General features: G+C 43.1%; 2 protein-coding genes across 5 annotated transcripts; both read right to left on the bottom strand.

The window, feature by feature from the left end:
- Nucleotides 1-3476: 3476 nt before the first annotated feature.
- rab19 (RAB19, member RAS oncogene family) lies at nucleotides 3477-7047 on the bottom strand. 2 transcript variants are annotated; one of them, XM_014124643.3, is made up of 5 exons: nucleotides 6817-7047; nucleotides 6338-6424; nucleotides 5349-5537; nucleotides 4441-4624; nucleotides 3477-4198 (listed from the first exon to the last, which is right to left on the bottom strand). In XM_014124643.3, the coding sequence occupies exons 1-5, from the start codon at nucleotides 6826-6828 to the stop codon at nucleotides 3933-3935; spliced, it is 738 nt and encodes a 245-aa protein (XP_013980118.1). In that variant the 5' UTR covers nucleotides 6829-7047; the 3' UTR covers nucleotides 3477-3932. The 2 variants fall into 2 exon arrangements, with proteins under 2 accessions (XP_013980118.1, XP_082813306.1); XM_082957180.1 differs by lacking the exons at nucleotides 6338-6424; nucleotides 6817-7047 and adding an exon at nucleotides 6312-6324.
- Nucleotides 7048-7341: 294 nt separating this feature from the next.
- Nucleotides 7342-11768, bottom strand: ccdc34 (coiled-coil domain containing 34). Of its 3 annotated transcripts, none has more exons than XM_014124640.2 (7): nucleotides 11663-11768; nucleotides 10301-10565; nucleotides 9897-10059; nucleotides 9606-9713; nucleotides 9106-9264; nucleotides 8592-8718; nucleotides 7342-8412 (listed from the first exon to the last, which is right to left on the bottom strand). In XM_014124640.2, exons 2-7 carry the CDS (start codon nucleotides 10555-10557, stop codon nucleotides 8204-8206), a joined length of 1023 nt encoding a protein of 340 aa, XP_013980115.1. In that variant the 5' UTR covers nucleotides 10558-10565; nucleotides 11663-11768; the 3' UTR covers nucleotides 7342-8203. The 3 variants fall into 3 exon arrangements, with proteins under 3 accessions (XP_013980115.1, XP_013980117.1, XP_013980116.1); XM_014124642.2 differs by having other exon boundaries at nucleotides 9897-10038; XM_014124641.3 differs by lacking the exon at nucleotides 11663-11768 and adding an exon at nucleotides 10856-11111.
- Between the last annotated feature and the right edge of the window lie 5300 nt (nucleotides 11769-17068).

Genomic DNA, 17068 nt, shown 5'->3' with positions numbered 1-17068 from the left:
AGCCAGCCAGTGCATTTGTGGCACACCTCGAATGGCAGTAGCGTATGGCTGGCTTCTCTGAGTTCTTCCATTGTCTGTTGTCATCCAGATCAGCCTCTGACAGGTACTACCTTCATCTTCTCTGCGTCCAACAGACACTACTTCTTGCAGTACATCCATAAACCATTCCAAAGAAATTCCCTTCCTAAACCAGACTAGATAGTGTTGAGACTCTCTCTCGGTTCCTCTCTCTGTCCCTGGCATCAAGAAGACATCCTTTCCCAACAGTATCATATGTTGGCATTGGGAAATGACACAAAATGAACACCTCATTAACAAACCTAGAACTTTTTAATTTTTTACATTGTGTTTCACTTTGAAGACTGTCTATGAGTGGCGATGGCCTCTAGTAAAGTAGACAGTCGACATGGGCTATAATCTATTGTGTAAGTGATGCCTTCTGAACATGCCTCCTCATGTTTAACTCTCTCTGTCACTCAAATACTGTTGCATGATACCCCTTTTGAACATCATGTGCTCATAAACTCAGCACAAAAAGAAACGTCCCTTTTTCAGGCCCCTGTCTTTCAATGATAATTCGTAAAAATCCAAATAACTTCACAGATCTTCATTGTAAAGGGTTTAAACACAGTTTAAACGCTGTGTGAATGTGCATTAGGCATGCTGCAAGGAGGCATGAGGACTGCAGATGTGGCCAGGGCAATAAATTGCAATGTCCGTACTGTGAGCGCTACAGGTAGACAGGACGGACAGCTGATCGGGACAGGTACAGGATGGCAACAACAACTGCCCGAGTTACACCAGGAATGCTGATAAGGGATTTATATGTTTAAATGTAATGATTAAATAATTCCACCCTGAAACCTAACTATTAGTGATTATTAGTTTATGTAGCATGTATAATGAATAATTAAAGTACTAAACGTAAGTCCCATAAGGTTTAGTAGAGACCTGTGAGGAAGAGAAATGTATATGTGTATGTGTGTGCCTAAGAAAATAGCGAGAACAATTAGACTGTGTTTGAACCGACCTAGCTAGAACTCTGAGGATATATGATATGAGAGGGAGTACCTCTCAAGGTTCCTCTAATCTCGGGGGAATGGAACGGACAGCGCTGGGTAGTGATAAACAGTGGTGAGAACTCTGGGGAGGGATACATCCCACCTACTGTTTGTGTGTATGTATGTGCGTAAGATATCTACTGTTTGTGTGGATGTATGTGCGTAAGTAAGGAGCAAGTTATAAAATGGATGTCTTTGTATTATGGACTTCAGAACGTTCTCTGAATAAACTGTACGAACCTTTTGCATAAGCTGAGTCTTTGCCTAATTATTATGAACCCAGTGTCTTACAAACCTTGGGGATTAGTCAAAGCTTATTGATTGTTAGTTTTTATCATTGGTATAGAAAATTCTCTTGACAAACGCACAATCCCTCCATCAGTGCTCAGACTGTCCGCAATAGGCTGAGAGAGGCTGGACTGAGGGCTTGTAGGCCTGTTGTAAGGCAGGTCCTCACCAGACATTACCGGCAACAACGTCACCTATGGGCACAAACCCACTGTCGCTGGACCAGACAGGACTGGCAAAAAGTGCTCTTCACTGACGAGTCTCGGTTTTGTCTTACCAGGGGTGATGGTCAGATTCCCGTTTATCGTCGAAGGAATGAGCGTTACACCGAGGCCTGTACTCTGGAGCGGGATCGATTTGGAGGTGGAGGGTCCGTCATGGTCCTTGGGCGGTGTGTCACAGCATCATCGGACTGAGCTTGTTGTCATTGCAGGTAATCTCAACTCTGTGCGTTACAGGGAAGACATCCTCCTTCCTCATGTGGTACCCTTCCTGCAGGCTCATCCTGACATGACCCTCCAGCATGACAATGCCACCAGCCATACTGCTCATTCTGTGCGTGATTTCCTGCAAGACAGGAATATCAGTGTTCTGTCATGGCCAGCAAAGAGCCCGGATCTCAATCCCATTGAGCACGTCTGGGACCTGTTGGATCGGAGGGTGAGGGCTAGGGCCATTCCCCCCAGAAATGTCCGGGAACTTGCAGGTGCCTTGGTGGCAGAGTGGGGTAACATCTCACAGCAAGAACTGGCAAATCTGGTGCAGTCCACAAGGAGGAGATGCACTGCAGTACTTAATGCAGCTGGTGGCCACACCAAATACTGACTGTTACTTTTGATTTTGACCCCCCCCCCCCCCCTTGTTCGGGGACACATTTATTCCATTTATGTTAGTCACATGTCTGTGGAACTTGTTCAGTTTATGTCACAGTTGTTGAATCTTGTTATGTTCATACAAATATTTACACATGTTAAGTTTGCTGAAAATAAACGCAGTTGACAGTGGAGAGGACGTTTCTTTTTTTGCTGAGTTTATATAGTAATATCACCTTCTTTCACCAAAGAACGTAGTTCTCCAGGCTTGCTGAAACTCTCCCAAAAGGTAGGTCTTCATTTTGAGCCCTGACCCTTACAGAAAGATGATAATGTCGTTAGAAAAGTAAACTAGAGATTCTTCATTCCCGTCCTCATTCAGAATAAATGTAACATTGGTAACAATATAAAGATAGTAAAGCATTTTTTGATTATTATTATAGTAGTTCTTGCATAAGCAATGTGTGGGGTTCCTATAGTTGAATCCAGTACGAGTACTTTCTGTGGTGCCTCTTTCAGCCCTTATGTTGCCTGTCAGCCAGTCATTTATGATGCAGTTCTATCACGTTATTTAGCCTACTCAATATCTTATAGGCCTATCATGCAAAAATGTTATGCAAACAAACACTTCTTACTAATTACGTTTGTACAAATACACACATTTCAATCAATCATTCACTGATGTGTCATCACTATAATTTCCAATTCGGCCGTTTCTTCCATCGCTATTGCCACCAGTGGCATTGTATACCATCGAAGTACAGTTCTAGGTTATTGTACATACCATTTGTAGGCCATGTGGACTTCATCCGCAATGACTCTGACGATTTTGGATCTGTATAGGACTGAGGCCAAAACATCTTTCCTGGTTTTCTCCAACCAGCTCTCCGGACTTCCGAAGACAAGGTCGCATGCACCCTCCAATATAACATTATTGTTTTCCTTCACAACCACCGATCTGAGAGCCAGGGCTGTTGCCTCGTAGATTTGGTAGTCCGTCCACCACAGCCTTTAGCGTGGACACGACTGTCAGAATTAGAAGCTGTTTTCCTAGCTTCTTGAAGACTAGAACTAGCTAGCTGGTTAAATTAGGCTTTTCCCCAAATGCAATTGGCAAGACCATCAATATATCCTCCCCTCGCACAAAGGCTTGAAATGCTTCAAGTTGCGCCTTGGGGGATGTAAGTATTTTATAATGTTTTCTTAATTATGATTATTATTTTTATGGAAATTGTTATTGAATGTTTTATGCGGGGATGTCAGCATTTGTACAATTTGGCCAATGGTTTTGAGGGAAAGAAGTGTGAGACTGTGGAATTGTCAATGCAACACTATATTTGAAAAGCTGGAGGACACTTTTTTTTTTTTAAAGGTAAAAGATCAAACAATAGGAGTGTTCATTGAAACCAGTCATTTTGCCACATACAATAGACCACAGGTGGCCAGAGGATACTTTTACCACTTTTTGTTATTAAATACTGGTTACGCTGGAGTGGGACTTTTCAGTGGCAGTGATAGTCTCAATCATCACTACATTACTTGTATCTATTCCATCCCCACCAACGCACAATATAGTAGACACACACATCCCTAACCCCTAGCCTCTATCCCAACACGCTTCTTGACAGCACCTTTAGATGTGGCAGTCTAAAACTATCAGGCTTTGTGGCAACGTTGATTCCAGACAGTTATAGTTTATCTATAGGTTAATTATATCATTATCAGGACCATCAGCACAACAACCTCTTGTCCACCTTGCCCATCAATTCTCTCAACAACATGATTTCCTGTCCGTGGAATCGGAGCCATGGATAGGATGGGAGTTTGGGAAGTGTGGGGAGGCCTGTGAGTGTTCGTCTGTGATGGTCAGGCCGTTCCTAACCATCAGCTCCCGGGCCATCAGCACGAAGGCTGCCTCCACATTCTGGGCCTCCTTGGCCGAGGTTTCCAAGGCAGCCAGCGCACCCTTCCCCTCAGCCAGAGTACAGGCATCCTCAAACAGCACTTGTCTCTCCGACTGCAGATCCGACTTGTTCCCTAGGAGAAAAGAGCAGAGAATGGAAATTGTTCTTTCTATTTGAGTTTCGTTTTGAGAAATAGATGAATGTTGATTGCTTGGAAGAATCTATTTATAAGCTCAAGGTAAGTGTCAGACAATTTTCTCTCACCCACCAGTGACGATGAGCACCACATCTGTTATGTCATTATTACAACTGCTCAGTAGGCTTTATAACAGAGTTTGACTAAAGCCACGTGTTGCCTGTGTCTCTCAGACCCACCAATGAGGATGAGAACAACGCTCGCAGCCCCGTACTGCTCCACTTCCTGGATCCAGTGTGTCACAGATTCAAAAGTTGGACGCCGTGTGATGTCATAGGCCACTATAGCGCCATGGGCGCTGCGGTAATAGCTCTGGGTGATTGTGCGGAAACGCTCCTGTCCAGCCGTGTCCCACACCTGCAGCTGAGGAGACAAGAAACAACACCCACTTTAGCAGGAGCACACACACTACACCAATTTCTTATACACACACCCTCAGGCCAGGCTAAGGAACAAAGGGTCAGTTGAAACCCATCCATAGCCTTTTCCCCAACCCTTTGCTAGAACAAGATAGGCGTAAACATGGAGAGCGTTCCCCTAAGCACATTGAAAGGTTAACTGGAGACCACATGCTTACACCTATCCAGTCGCTTCGGCAAACACTAAAGGGGAAGGGACTGTGGGTTGGACGTCTATGCATCCCTGTGGAGGAGAGACCGGTACAGGGAGGTTTTCGTTGATTTAATTTATGGATGAGACGTTTTTAAGGGTGGTCCAAGAACATCCAACCCGTCCTCCAAATACACAGACAAACATGTACCTAGGAAAACACACTTATATTGTCCATACAATTATAGAGTCACTTGATACACACCCAGAAAACACACACACACACACTCACAGCGGGGCGATCCAAAGTTAGTTTGACCACTCCTGTTCCTTAAAACAAACAAAAAAGTGCTGAAGACTTCTTTGCTTTTCAGGACAGCAGAGGCAGAACCATTTACACTGTGTAAAGACACAATTAATCTAGCTAGGCCTATTGGCAATAACGAAATACCGGACGGAACAAAGACAATATGTCCTGTTCTTAACATCGAGAAATGTGATAAACAATCGTCCAAGAAATCTACACATATTTCCTTACCTTGACCTTCCTGCCATCAATGTCCATGGTTCGTACGGTGAAGTCCACCCCGATAGTGTTTTGCTGTTTCTCCATGAAGACACCAGACTTAAAGCTCTGGACCACGCAGGTCTTCCCCACGTCTGAGTCTCCCACCAGGATGATCTTAAAGAGGAAGTCGAAGGAGTCGTCCTGCTCCGGACCAGAGGACTGCATGGTGAGGGGTCGACACAGGGAGAGTCTGAGAGACAAAACTAAAATAGGGCCAGGCTGAGATGCCCTGCAGCAGCGATAGAACTGGTTCTCTACTGGGTAAGTTGTTAGCTGCGTCAATAACAGTTGAAACTGTTGACAGAGATGGTCACATCCTAGTCAGAAACACGAAGAGAACCCTTCCGCAAGAGGAGCTAAAGAAGTACATGAACATTTCCCACTAAAACATTGTCCCTTCTATGCAGATTGTCTTGGGAAAACTCAGGAACTATATTTAAAAAAAAACTGGTTGCTACGCAGAAAAAAAATTGCTGGCCAAAACAAGAATATCACGGCTTGTTAGTCCCCTGTTTATAACCATAGCCTGTTTGTTCTTCATTCTTTTTCCTTGTCAGAAGTTGTATTGAAGATAAGACTTCAATAGGCTATATCCTCTACTTCTACAGGTGTTCTCTACTCAGCCCCTCTTCAGGTATTTCCTCAGGTGTCCATCTCCCAAAGTGAGCTCATTCCACACACAAAAAAACGTCACATTCGAAACAATATCACAATTAAAAGTGTTCTGGAAGGCTTCCAAAAAGTCCACGTTTCAAGTCCTTACCCTTTTTGATAGGTTGTATACATCAAATCATTCCCATTCTTTGTGCTCAGACCGCCAACTGTTTCCCTGCACAGTTGGTGTCCTTATGCCCTTTATACCAAATTACTCTCTCTACTCTGTTGTTCTCCCAGCTCTCATTCGTTCCCAGACAGCTAAAGTACACCCCTTACCTTTCCTGGCAGGTGTGATCCCTTACCTTTCCTGGCAGGTGTGATTTCCAGTTGCCTGCCCACCTGCACCACTGCATCTTGGGAATTGTAGTTTTCCAGGCAAGGTCCAGGGTCTGTGAGGGCAGGAAAGAGGGATCAGTCGCAGCGGTCACATTTAAGACTTGTCTCTAAGTTCTTGCAAGGCTCACTGGGTACACATCCTTAAGTCAATACAGGGAGCCACTCCTATAGTTAAGCTGCTCGTGGCAAAATGTAAACACAAGAATTTTGTTTTGACAAGTGGCCTTTGGACCCCAGAGAGCTGCATACAAATACTCAGAAACACAGTCGGCTTCCCCTCTCTCACTATTCGCCACCTCCTGACTGCCGTCAACTAACACATTCCAGTGCATTCAACAGCTAAATATAGAGCAGGCAAAAACACAAGACAACGCTTAAGCATTTCTCAGTAAAGATCTTGTTAATGAGGGTTAATTTAATTTACTGTGTGATGAATCCATTTTACCTCAGGCGCCATACATTGACCTCGCAAGGAGATAAAGGAAAGTGATGAAGAATACTGTTCTGGAAGTCAGAGACCCCCTCTTTTTTCATTTCTCTCTCTCCACCCACACACTGGTTTGTCGTCATCTCAGCCCAGAGGCACAAGGCACAGCTGGACACGGAACAATGCGCAAGTGTGAGTGGCGCTGTGCACCAGTGCTGGCCTATCTCTGGCCCCAGCCACCATGTTCTTCCTCTGAGTGTGTGGGTGTGTGGTCACATGATGGTTCCACATTAAGCCCTGAAGCCTGAGGAATGTTTCTTTCACCCACTGACACCATATCTCCTATTATTGACTTATCTACAGCTGTCTACTGATCTACTCATGTTATGTTAGCATTTTTTTTACTGTGTCTGAGAAATGGTTCAAGCATAAGAAATTACACTTAGTCTCCCTCTTTGTCTGCTATCCATTGAGGTTGATGAATCTAAAATGAATTAAAATATCCAGCCCATAGCCATAATATAAATAGACACAACTAAACAGTACAATAAACAGTTTTTATTGACATCCCGAACTATGCAAAAATGTACATGTCATTAGAAAATTCTTGTCAGTGAAAGTAACAGAATTTAAAAAAATATTTAGCTTCACATGAATCATTAAATATTCTTTGAGAATTAAGAACCTATACAAATCTGGCATAAAAAAAAAAGACGCTACCACAACATGTCTTTTCGATAAAAAAAATACATAAAAACATACAGTCAATGGACTAGTGCAGCTGAGTCTACACAGTGCAGTCGGAAAGTATTCAGACCTTGACTTTTTCCACCATTTGTTACGTTACAGCCGTATTTTAAACTGGATTAAATACAGTTTTCCCTCATCAATCTACACACAATACCACACAATGACAAAGCAGGTTTTTAGAATTTTTTGCAAATGTATTAAAAATAAAAAAACTGAAATACCTATACCATGGTTCACCAACTAGCAGCCCGCAGGTGATTTAGCGAATCAACTCCAAGTGATTTTAATGTTGGCAATCTGTTTCAAAAATACTCACATGCATAAAAGAGAGATATACTGTATGTGATCTAATTCAAATGTAAGCAAGGTTTGAAATGATCAGATTTTTAGTCAAATGTTATATCGGTTTGGGCTTCTTGCGGTCAATTTACAGTCTACAAATTATTTGTAATTATATTCCGGCCACCTGATCATCCACTCAAGAAAGTTGATGATCCCTGGTATGTACATTAGCATGGTCACCTCCCAAGTGTCCTCCCACAGTACCATAAAGATCCTAAACACTGATCTAAGGTCAGTTTTGTGGTTTCCCCAGAGGTTAGATCTGAGGATAGTACTCTAGATCTGTGTCCAAGGTGAACGTCTACTGGAGCTGTCATCTCCTCTGCAGGCGAGCTGCCGAGCTTACAGTGTCTCTGAGTCTGAATGGGATGCTGGGGCTGTTCTGGTACTTGGGCTGACTTGGCTGTTTCCTGCGGGAAGTCTTCTTCACTGGTGGTTTATCTGGTGGCGGGACGTGGATGGGCTTCCATGGGATTGGGTTGTAGAAGCTGGGAGATGGGTACGTTACATTGTCATAGCCACCTGGGAGAAGAAACAAAATACAATGGCTTTACAAAATCAAAACTTGCTTTAAAATATACATGCACGACTGTACAACCACATGTGTGTGACAATAAAACATCTTGTTACATTTTTTTATTGCCATTTTCCAGAAGGTGAATATGAGATTGAACAACCCTAAACCAGGTGAAGACCGTTACCTCGCGGGCAGCCGGGTGCATTGGGACTGGGTCGGCTCTTGTCCTGGGCACGAAGCCATTCCTTAAAGTTCTCCTCTGCTCTCTGTCTGCGCTCCCTCTCCTGAGCCTCTCTGCAGGCTGCCTCCTCCTGTTACAACACAATTGCCCCAATCTCAGCAGCTGAGCACCTCACAACTAATTTCCAGGGAAACCAAAGCAGTTGTGGTCAGAAACATTGAAACGCATGTTGAAATGGACATTTCCAGGAATTTGCCACATGAACTTGTGTTCAGAGTAACAAACTACTGTATAATTCAATTACATGGTTTAGTTGTGTGTTGCTGCTGATTTGTTAGCAATGACAGAAGAGAGAGAGCACAGGAATATTTAGCAAATGGCTAATATGTCGATCTCTTCCAACAACTGTACTCTAATGTAGAGAGCAAAGCAACAAAACATTTCAAAGATTTTAATTTGTTTACTGTCCTGAATACATCTCTGAATAATTCCACAAGGCTACTGTGAAAGAACCTACCTTCGCTCTCCTCTCTCTCTCCATTTTCTCCAGGTTCTTCCTCCGTAGCCACTCTCTGTACTTCTCCTCTGCTTTCTGTTCAATCACCCTCTGCTTCTGCTGCTGCCTCTGCATCTCCTCCTGCTCTTTGCTCTCCTTCAGCAATTTCTCCTGCTTCTCCTGGAGATGACAAACAATGACAAAAACATGACTTACCCCTTTAGGTGCAGATATAACGTATGCATGAGAAAGAGGCCTTCCCTGTAGCTCAGTTGGTAGAGCATGGTGTTTGCAACGCCAGGGTTGTGGGTTCGATTCCCACAGTGGGCCAGTATGAAGAAAAAAAAGGTATGAAATGAAAATGAAATGAAAATGAAATGTATGCATTCACTACTGTAAGTCGCTCTGCATAAGAGCGTCTGCTAAATGACTAAAACGTAAAAAAAATGTAAATGTAGAAAGCATGGTTCCTCTCTGGGACTTTTGTTAATGACCGAGTCAAAAGAAGGGCGGCTCTTAACCTGTTCTTTCTTCATCTGCAGCCACTCCTGGATCTTCTGCTCCACCACTATCTTCTTCTTCTGCTGCTCTCTCTCCTGTTCCTCATTCCTCTCCCTCAGTAGGCGCTCCTAACAAATAACACTTGTCAGTCCCACTGTCATACTCAATTGCTTCATGTATAGACATTTGCAACCCTAATATCCCGAAAGGAAAATATCAAATGTTTGAAAAACTAAATGATCACGTTCTGACTCAAATGCTAACAGGAGTTGCCAAACAGAAGAAGAAACGAAAAAGATACGGCGGCGCACCTCTTCTGCTTTCTTTTCTATTCTGAGTCTCTCCTCTTTGGCTTTGCAGACCAGCCACCTCTCCCAGGCAGAGAGCGATGCCTCTGGATCCGCCGCCTCAGTTACTGCTCTCCTCTCTGGGGGCTTCTGTTGTGGATCATATCTGAAACACACATGCTCAACTCTGAGCACAAACCCTACAGTTAAGCCTACTAGAGCCAATATGTATCCTTCATTCATATATTTTAGTTTGTCTGTGGCACTTCCATTGAAACAGTCTAATCAAATTGTTTAGCTTCATCAACCCTTTTTAACTGCTTGTTGACGAGGGGACCCTAACTAAAGAGCAAGTGGCGCTAACAAAAATGTTGCCCACTGTCTGCTGAATCCAGTTGGGTAACACTGCTCGTGTACACCAACCATACCTGATGGGTGAGAGGGGTCTGGCGTCATCACTCTGTGTGGCTGAGGTGTCTATCTGATGTACGTGGTGAGCTGCAGCCACGTCCTCATCACTCTCGTAGCTGTCATGGTAGATGGGGGAGAGCAGAGAGTAGGTGGAGTCGCCCGTTGAGTCATAGTCCACACTCTTGGATCGGTGCAGTTCCCTGCCGCTGTCCTGGTAAGTCTTCAGAGGAGTCGAGCTGAAACTCTTGGAGGCGGAGGCAGGAAAGCTTGACATCTTTCCCCCTATTATCATACAAACATGTGAATAAAAAATTAAAAATGTAAACAAGCACAAACCATTTATTTTATTTTGTGGATACTCTAATGTATTGCGCAGTCACAAATAAGGAATGGAGACAGAGTTAAACAGGAGCAGCTATGTAGCGAGCATTATGGCGAGCGATCATTACGATGAACAAGCATTATGATAAACACGCATGGCTCCTAAACTTCTGACTCCAGTCAGCCAAAGCAGAGCTGCGAAGACCCACCAGCTTGCCCACACATCACTAAAGTTATCGTGAACCAGATACCTCTCTAACGCCCATGAAGCTCCGATTCGAACCCCCATTCACCAGTTCTGCCAGCGTTATAACGTCAAAATACGTTCGTTGATCACCATATATGGAGTTCCGCTAAGCAACTATCTTAATTTACTCTCGTAGCGCCCAGTATGTACTTCCATTAAAGGTAGAAATAAAAATGTACAAGTATCCGAAAAAATCCTCTTCGGCACCTCCAATGTACTGTATTGAGCTGTTGTAGACTTCTGACCTGTGCGTGGCAGTAATTATTGATTTCCATTGGCATTGTCTGAGGTGCCGGATGCAGTTACTTGTAAATGTTGTATTTAGACCTTTTGGGGAAGTACATACCAGCCGTAACGGAACTAAATTACGATAGTTGCTAAGCGAAGCGATATTTCGTGATTAACGAACGTATTTTGACATTATAACGCTTGCAGAGCTGGTGAATAGGAGTTTGAATCGGAGCAATCGGGCGTTAGATACTGGTTCAAAGTTATCGTAGCTATTTGCAGGGCCGAGCAGCCCTAGCATACTGTTATTGCAGCTCAGATCAATTAATGTTAAAAGGCCCAGACAGCTAGCTAATCCTCTGGCAATAGCCTCCCTTGGCACTGGCCAGCTAACGCGTTACGTAGCACTGTATGAAGTAGCTACTTACTTACTGACAGTTAGCAAATTAGCTAGTTACTAGCTTGTTTGCCAGCTAGCTAACGTTAGATTATCATAACATTATCTGCTTTGCTTATCATTTGCAATGCAATACCATCTAGCTAGACTATCCAATAAACATTTGGCTTATATTAATATTTTTACCTAGGTCTTCACGCACCTCTTCCCATCTGTTTACTTGGTTGTGATTGCAAACAACTTTATTTTCCCAAGATACACCACACAATATCTGACCAATCACCAACGCGGAACGCGACGCTCCTGGTAGACGCTGAGCGGTATCCATGGCGACATCATGGAGAATACGGTCGTCACGGTCATGGCTAAAAGAGATCCAGCTTTTGTGAAATGAACGTCAGATTTGACTTGTAGAAGGTTAGAACTTCCGCACCAAGCTAGGAGAATTAACGTAGCATTTTAGGATAATTAGGTTAAGGGTTAGGGCTATCTAAAATGCAAAAAAAATATCTAATTTTAATTTGAAAAAAGCTGGATCACTTCTAGCCATGACCGTTCATAACTATATAGTTAAATTCAAAGGGGCTTAATTGGTATGGGAAACATGTTTATATTGCCAAAGCAAGTGAAATAAACAAGAAACAAAAAACAACAACAAAATAACAATTATAAATTAACAGGAAACATTGCACTCAAAAAGGTTTCAAAAAGTAGACATTTCAAGTGTTATATTGTCAGCTACGGTGTTTTTAACAATGTGCAAATAGTTGTAGTACGAATAGTAGGGGAAGATAAGTAAACAGATTAATATTGGTTGTATTTACAATGTTGTTTGTGCTCCACTGGTTGCCCTGTTTTCATGGCACCGGGGCAGGGTTGGGTAGGTTACTTTCTAAATGTAATCCATTACAGTTACTAGTTACCTGTCCAAAATTGTAATCAGTAACATAACTTTTGGATTACCCCAAACTCAGCAACGTAATCTGATTACTTTCCCCTTAAGAGGCATTAGAAGAAGACAAAAATGTATGTTACCAATTGAACAACATCTATTGCAGGATAAATCAATGTTAAAGTTTTCACAGCTGGCCATATATGGATGTTACATTTTACTTTATGGGTTGGTTATGTAGGCTTCTTCTAACCCATCGCCTTCTACTACATATAATAATATGATTAAATTATATCTTTACATTAAAAACCAAAGTCTATCAGAATTCCAGTCATTCCAGTCAATTCCAGTCATTCCAATAAATTCTTGGTCTTCAAGAATAGGACTTGGAAATATGGAAGTATAGATTATACAAATTGTTTTACCTGAGCATGACCCCAAAACTAAGGACTTATTAGCCAGCCCTACTCTGTTGTTCATGGAGGACTGATTGGGCTCATTGATTCGAGTTGAAAAATAAATGCTGCGCTCATGGAATGGTATGCTTTGATCACTACTGGAAAGTGTTATTTACATGTGAAAAATGAATGCCATATGCTGCATTTGCTATAGGCCTATTGTTAACCTTTTTGTTGGTGACACTTTGACATCTTGATAATATGCAGCTGATAATATGCAGGGCAAATCCACATATTAAACAATAATAAAACGGTCGCCCCGTCTCTGTTTTGGTAAAAAACTGAGGGATGGGCCTGGAGAAATGTTACCACTCTCAGATTAATAGACAGAGCTAAGGACTGACCATCCATATCATCAAAACTATTGTTTTAACCATGTTATGAGGCTATACAGTGTTTGTTTACTTTTACAATCTTTAAAAACATTGGGAAAAAACTGGCCTTTATTTTGGGTTCTCCCGGAGTGTGACAGTTGAACTAAGCTCATAAGGCTCATAAGTTATGTTTTAGAACACCTACTCATTCAAGGGTTTTTCTTTATTTTGACTATTTTCTACATTGTAGAATAATAGTGAAGACATCAAAACTATGAAATAACACATATGGAATCATGTAGTAATCCAAAAAGTGTTATATAGTGTTATATATTTGAGATTCTTCAACGTAGCCACCCTTTGCCTTGATGACAGCTTTGCACAGTCTTGCACATAGAGTGTATGTGCTTGACAGGGTAGAGGTGAACAAAAATATAAACGCAACATCAAGTGTTGGTCCCAGGTTTCATGAGCTGAAATAAAAGAGCCCAGAAATGTTGTATACACACAAAAAGGTAATTTCTCTCAAATGTTCTGCACAAATTTGTTTATGTCCCTGTTAGTGAGCATTTCTCCTTTGCCAAGATAATCCATCCACCTGACAAGTGTGGTATATCAAGAAGCTGATTAAACAGCATGATCATTACACAGGTGTGACTTTTGCAGGTGACAATAAAAGGCCACTAAAATTTTTATCCGTGTGGACAATAAAAGGAGTGGATGGAGTGCAAGGTGTGCAAAAGTAACGCACCACCCTTAAAAGAACGTAACCAGGGACGCAGCCCAAAAGGAATATCGTAACTCCACAATATACAGAACCACATGAAACACACCCTGACAAACGAACATTCCCGTACAAACAACAAACCTAACTAACTAGCCTAAATACCCCTCCCCACTAACAACTAACACAAAACAGGTGGGCAACTAACCTAGGCCTAACTAACAGAACGTGAAACATAAATCGATGGCAGCTAGTAGGCCGGCGACGACGACCGCCGAGCGCCGCCCGGGCGAGGAGGGGCGCCACCTTCCGTAGGTGTCGTGACACTAATCTTCCAATTTTTTTTATTGAAATACTGTAGAATTCTATTCATTCCTATGGGAGACTGCTCCTTCTGGGGAGTACCAATATGGCGGCCGGTGCCTTCAAAGTCTCTAATTGGCCAATACATAACATCAGCAATCCAGGGTTTATACACTGAGTATACTAAACATTAGAAACACCTTCCTGATATTGAGTTGCAACCCCCTCCCCTCAGAACACTCTCAATTCGTCAGGACATGGACTCTACAAGGTGTCAAGTGTTCCACAGGGATGTTGGCCCATGTTGATACCAATGCTTCCCAAAGTTGTGTCAAGTTGGCTGTGTGTTCCTTGGTTGGTGGACCATTCTTGAAACACACAGGAAACTGTTGAGCATGAAAAACCCAGCAGCGTTGTAGTTCCTGACACAAACTGGTGCATCTGGCACCTACTACCCCGTTCAAAGGCACTTATCTTGCCCATTCACCCTCTGAATGGTACACATACACAATCCATGTCTCAATTGTGTCAAGGCTTAAAAATCCTTCTTTAACATTGCAGAGCTACCTCCAGAACAAGATTCATGACAGAAAACACTAACCTGCGAGCGTGGGGTAGTGATTTTGAAACGAGACAGCCACATCAACGATGCCCCCATTCCACTCTACCTCCCAGTAGCAGGTTTCAGACAGAGCCACCGTGTAAGATGGTGCCGACAGATATGCTGCAAATTTGCAGTATTTTGTGTTTTTGTGTGTTTTTTCTTACATTATTAGCCTCCCAAAAATGTTGTGTTATTACATACAGCTGGAAATAACTTTTGGATATCAGAGCGGCGGTGACTCACCAGCATTACATCCAGGAATACGACTTTCCTGAGTTGGATCCTTTGTTCGTACCACCCAGAGCAATTTAACTTATTCCAGAGGCTGCTCCAAAACACTGCTGGTGGAGAAGAGGTATTCGGAGTGGACTCCTAGTCCTACTCAGGAGGCGTGCACACCATCCACCACTTCTGAGTATATTACTTGCTAATCTTCAGTCTTTGGATAATAAAGTAGACGAGCTCAGGGCGAGAATCTCCTTCCAGAGAGACATCGGGGATTGCAACATACTCTGTTTCACGGAAACATGGCTCTCTCGGGATATACTGTCCCCGTCCATACAGCCATCTGGGTTCTCAGTACATCGCACAGACAGGAATAAAGAACTCTCCGGGAAGAAGAAAGCCAGGGGTGTATGTTTCATGATTAACTACTCATGGTGTGATAACATACAGAAACTCAAGTCATTTTCTTCACCGACCGACCTCATAAACATATGCCGACCGTATTACCTCCCAAGAGAATTCTCTTCGGTTATAGTCACAGCCGTGTATTTTCCCCCTCAAGCCGATACCACGACGGCCCTCAAAGAACTACACTGGACTTTATGCAAACTGGAAACCACATATCCTGAGGCTGCATTTATTGTACCTGGGGATTGTGACCATGTAAATTTGAGGAAAACACTACCGAAGTTCTACCAACACATTGACTGTAGTACTCGCGCTGGTAAAACATTGGACCACTGCTACTCAACTTTTCTAAATGCATAGGCCCTCCCTTTGGCAAATCTGATCATGACTCCATTTTGCTCCTTCCTTCCTATAGGCAGAAACTCAAACAGGAAGTACCCGTGCTAAGGTCTATTCAACGCTGGTCTGACCAATCGGAATCCATGCTTCAAGATTGTTTTGATCACACGGACTGGGATATGTTCCGGGTAGCCTTTGAGAATAACGTCGATGAATACACAGATACAGTGACTGAGTTCATCAGGAAGTGTATAGGAGACGTTGACTATTAAAACCTACCATAACCAGAAACCGTGGATAGATGGCAACATTCGTGCAAAACTGAAAGTGCGAACCACCGCATTTAACCATGGCAAGGTGACTGGGAATATGGCCGAACACAAACAGTGTAGTTATTCCCTCCATAAGGCAATCAAACAGGCAAAACGTCAGTACAGAGACAAAGTTGAGTCGCAATTCAATGGCTCAGACACAAGACGTATGTGGCAGGGTCTACAGACAATCATGGACTACAAAGGGAAAACCAGACATCTTCCTTCCAAACAAGCTAAACACCTTCTTCACCCGCTTTGAGGATAACACAGTGCCACCGACACAGCCCGCTATAAAGGACTGTGGGTTATCCTTCTCCGTGGCCGACGTGAGTAAGACGTTTAAACGTGTTAACCCTCGCAAGGCTGTCGGCCCAGACGGCATCCAAAGTCGCTTCCTCAGACCAGCTGGCTGTAGTGTTTACGGACATATTAAATCTCTCCCTGTCACAGGGTCTGTGGTTTTTGACTATTGTTTCCTCAGGTTACTGCTGGAGGGCACCATTACCCTGTCTTCTAGTTTCCAGGTTACCCTGATTAATGGTTATTGGATTCACCTGGTTGCCTTGCTATTTAGGTTCCTCTGTTGGCCTGGATCCTTGCTTAGATCTTGTGTTTTTCTTAGTGTGCCCTTGTGCGGTTGCTTTGTTATGACTAAGTAAAGTTATGGATTTACCCTTACCTCTGCCTGCTGTGTTTCTCTGCGCCTGGGTTGGAGTTTGTACTAGCATTATTGTTACACTCCCTATCCCAGTCTGCTGTCCCCACTTGCTTCAAGATGTCCACCATTGTTCCTGGACCCAAGAAAGCAAAGGTAACTGAATTAAATGACTATCGCCCCATAGCACTCACTTCTGTCATTATGAAGTGCTTTGAGAGGCTAGTTAAGGATCATATCACCTCTACCTTACCTGACACCCTAGACCAGGGGTGGATAACTCCAGTCCTCCATGGCCTAATTGGTGTCACACTTTTTCTCCATCCCTGGCAAACACAGCTGATTAATGAAATTGC

This window comes from Salmo salar, chromosome 10 (genome assembly GCF_965601325.2).
Source record: "Salmo salar chromosome 10, fSalSal1, whole genome shotgun sequence".
Lineage (NCBI taxonomy): Eukaryota > Metazoa > Chordata > Actinopteri > Salmoniformes > Salmonidae > Salmo > Salmo salar.
Note: the sequence above shows the minus strand (reverse complement) of the source record. Positions and strands in the feature narration are given on the sequence as shown.

Excerpts from the sequence above, each read along its gene's own strand:
- ccdc34 (XM_014124640.2), bottom strand. The coding sequence starts at position 10,557 with ATGTCAAGCTTTCCTGCCTCCGCCTCCAAGAGTTTCAGCTCGACTCCT. Across the intron at positions 10,060-10,300 it reads AGACCCCTCTCACCCATCAG|AGTTGAGCATGTGTGTTTCA; the intron begins GTATGGTTGGTG and ends GTTTGTGCTCAG. Across the intron at positions 9,714-9,896 it reads TAGAAAAGAAAGCAGAAGAG|GAGCGCCTACTGAGGGAGAG; the intron begins GTGCGCCGCCGT and ends GTTATTTGTTAG.
- rab19 (XM_014124643.3), bottom strand. Across the intron at positions 5,538-6,337 it reads AATCACACCTGCCAGGAAAG|TCCTCTGGTCCGGAGCAGGA; the intron begins GTAAGGGATCAC and ends CTCACCATGCAG. Across the intron at positions 4,199-4,440 it reads CGTTGTTCTCATCCTCATTG|GGAACAAGTCGGATCTGCAG; the intron begins GTGGGTCTGAGA and ends CTTTTCTCCTAG.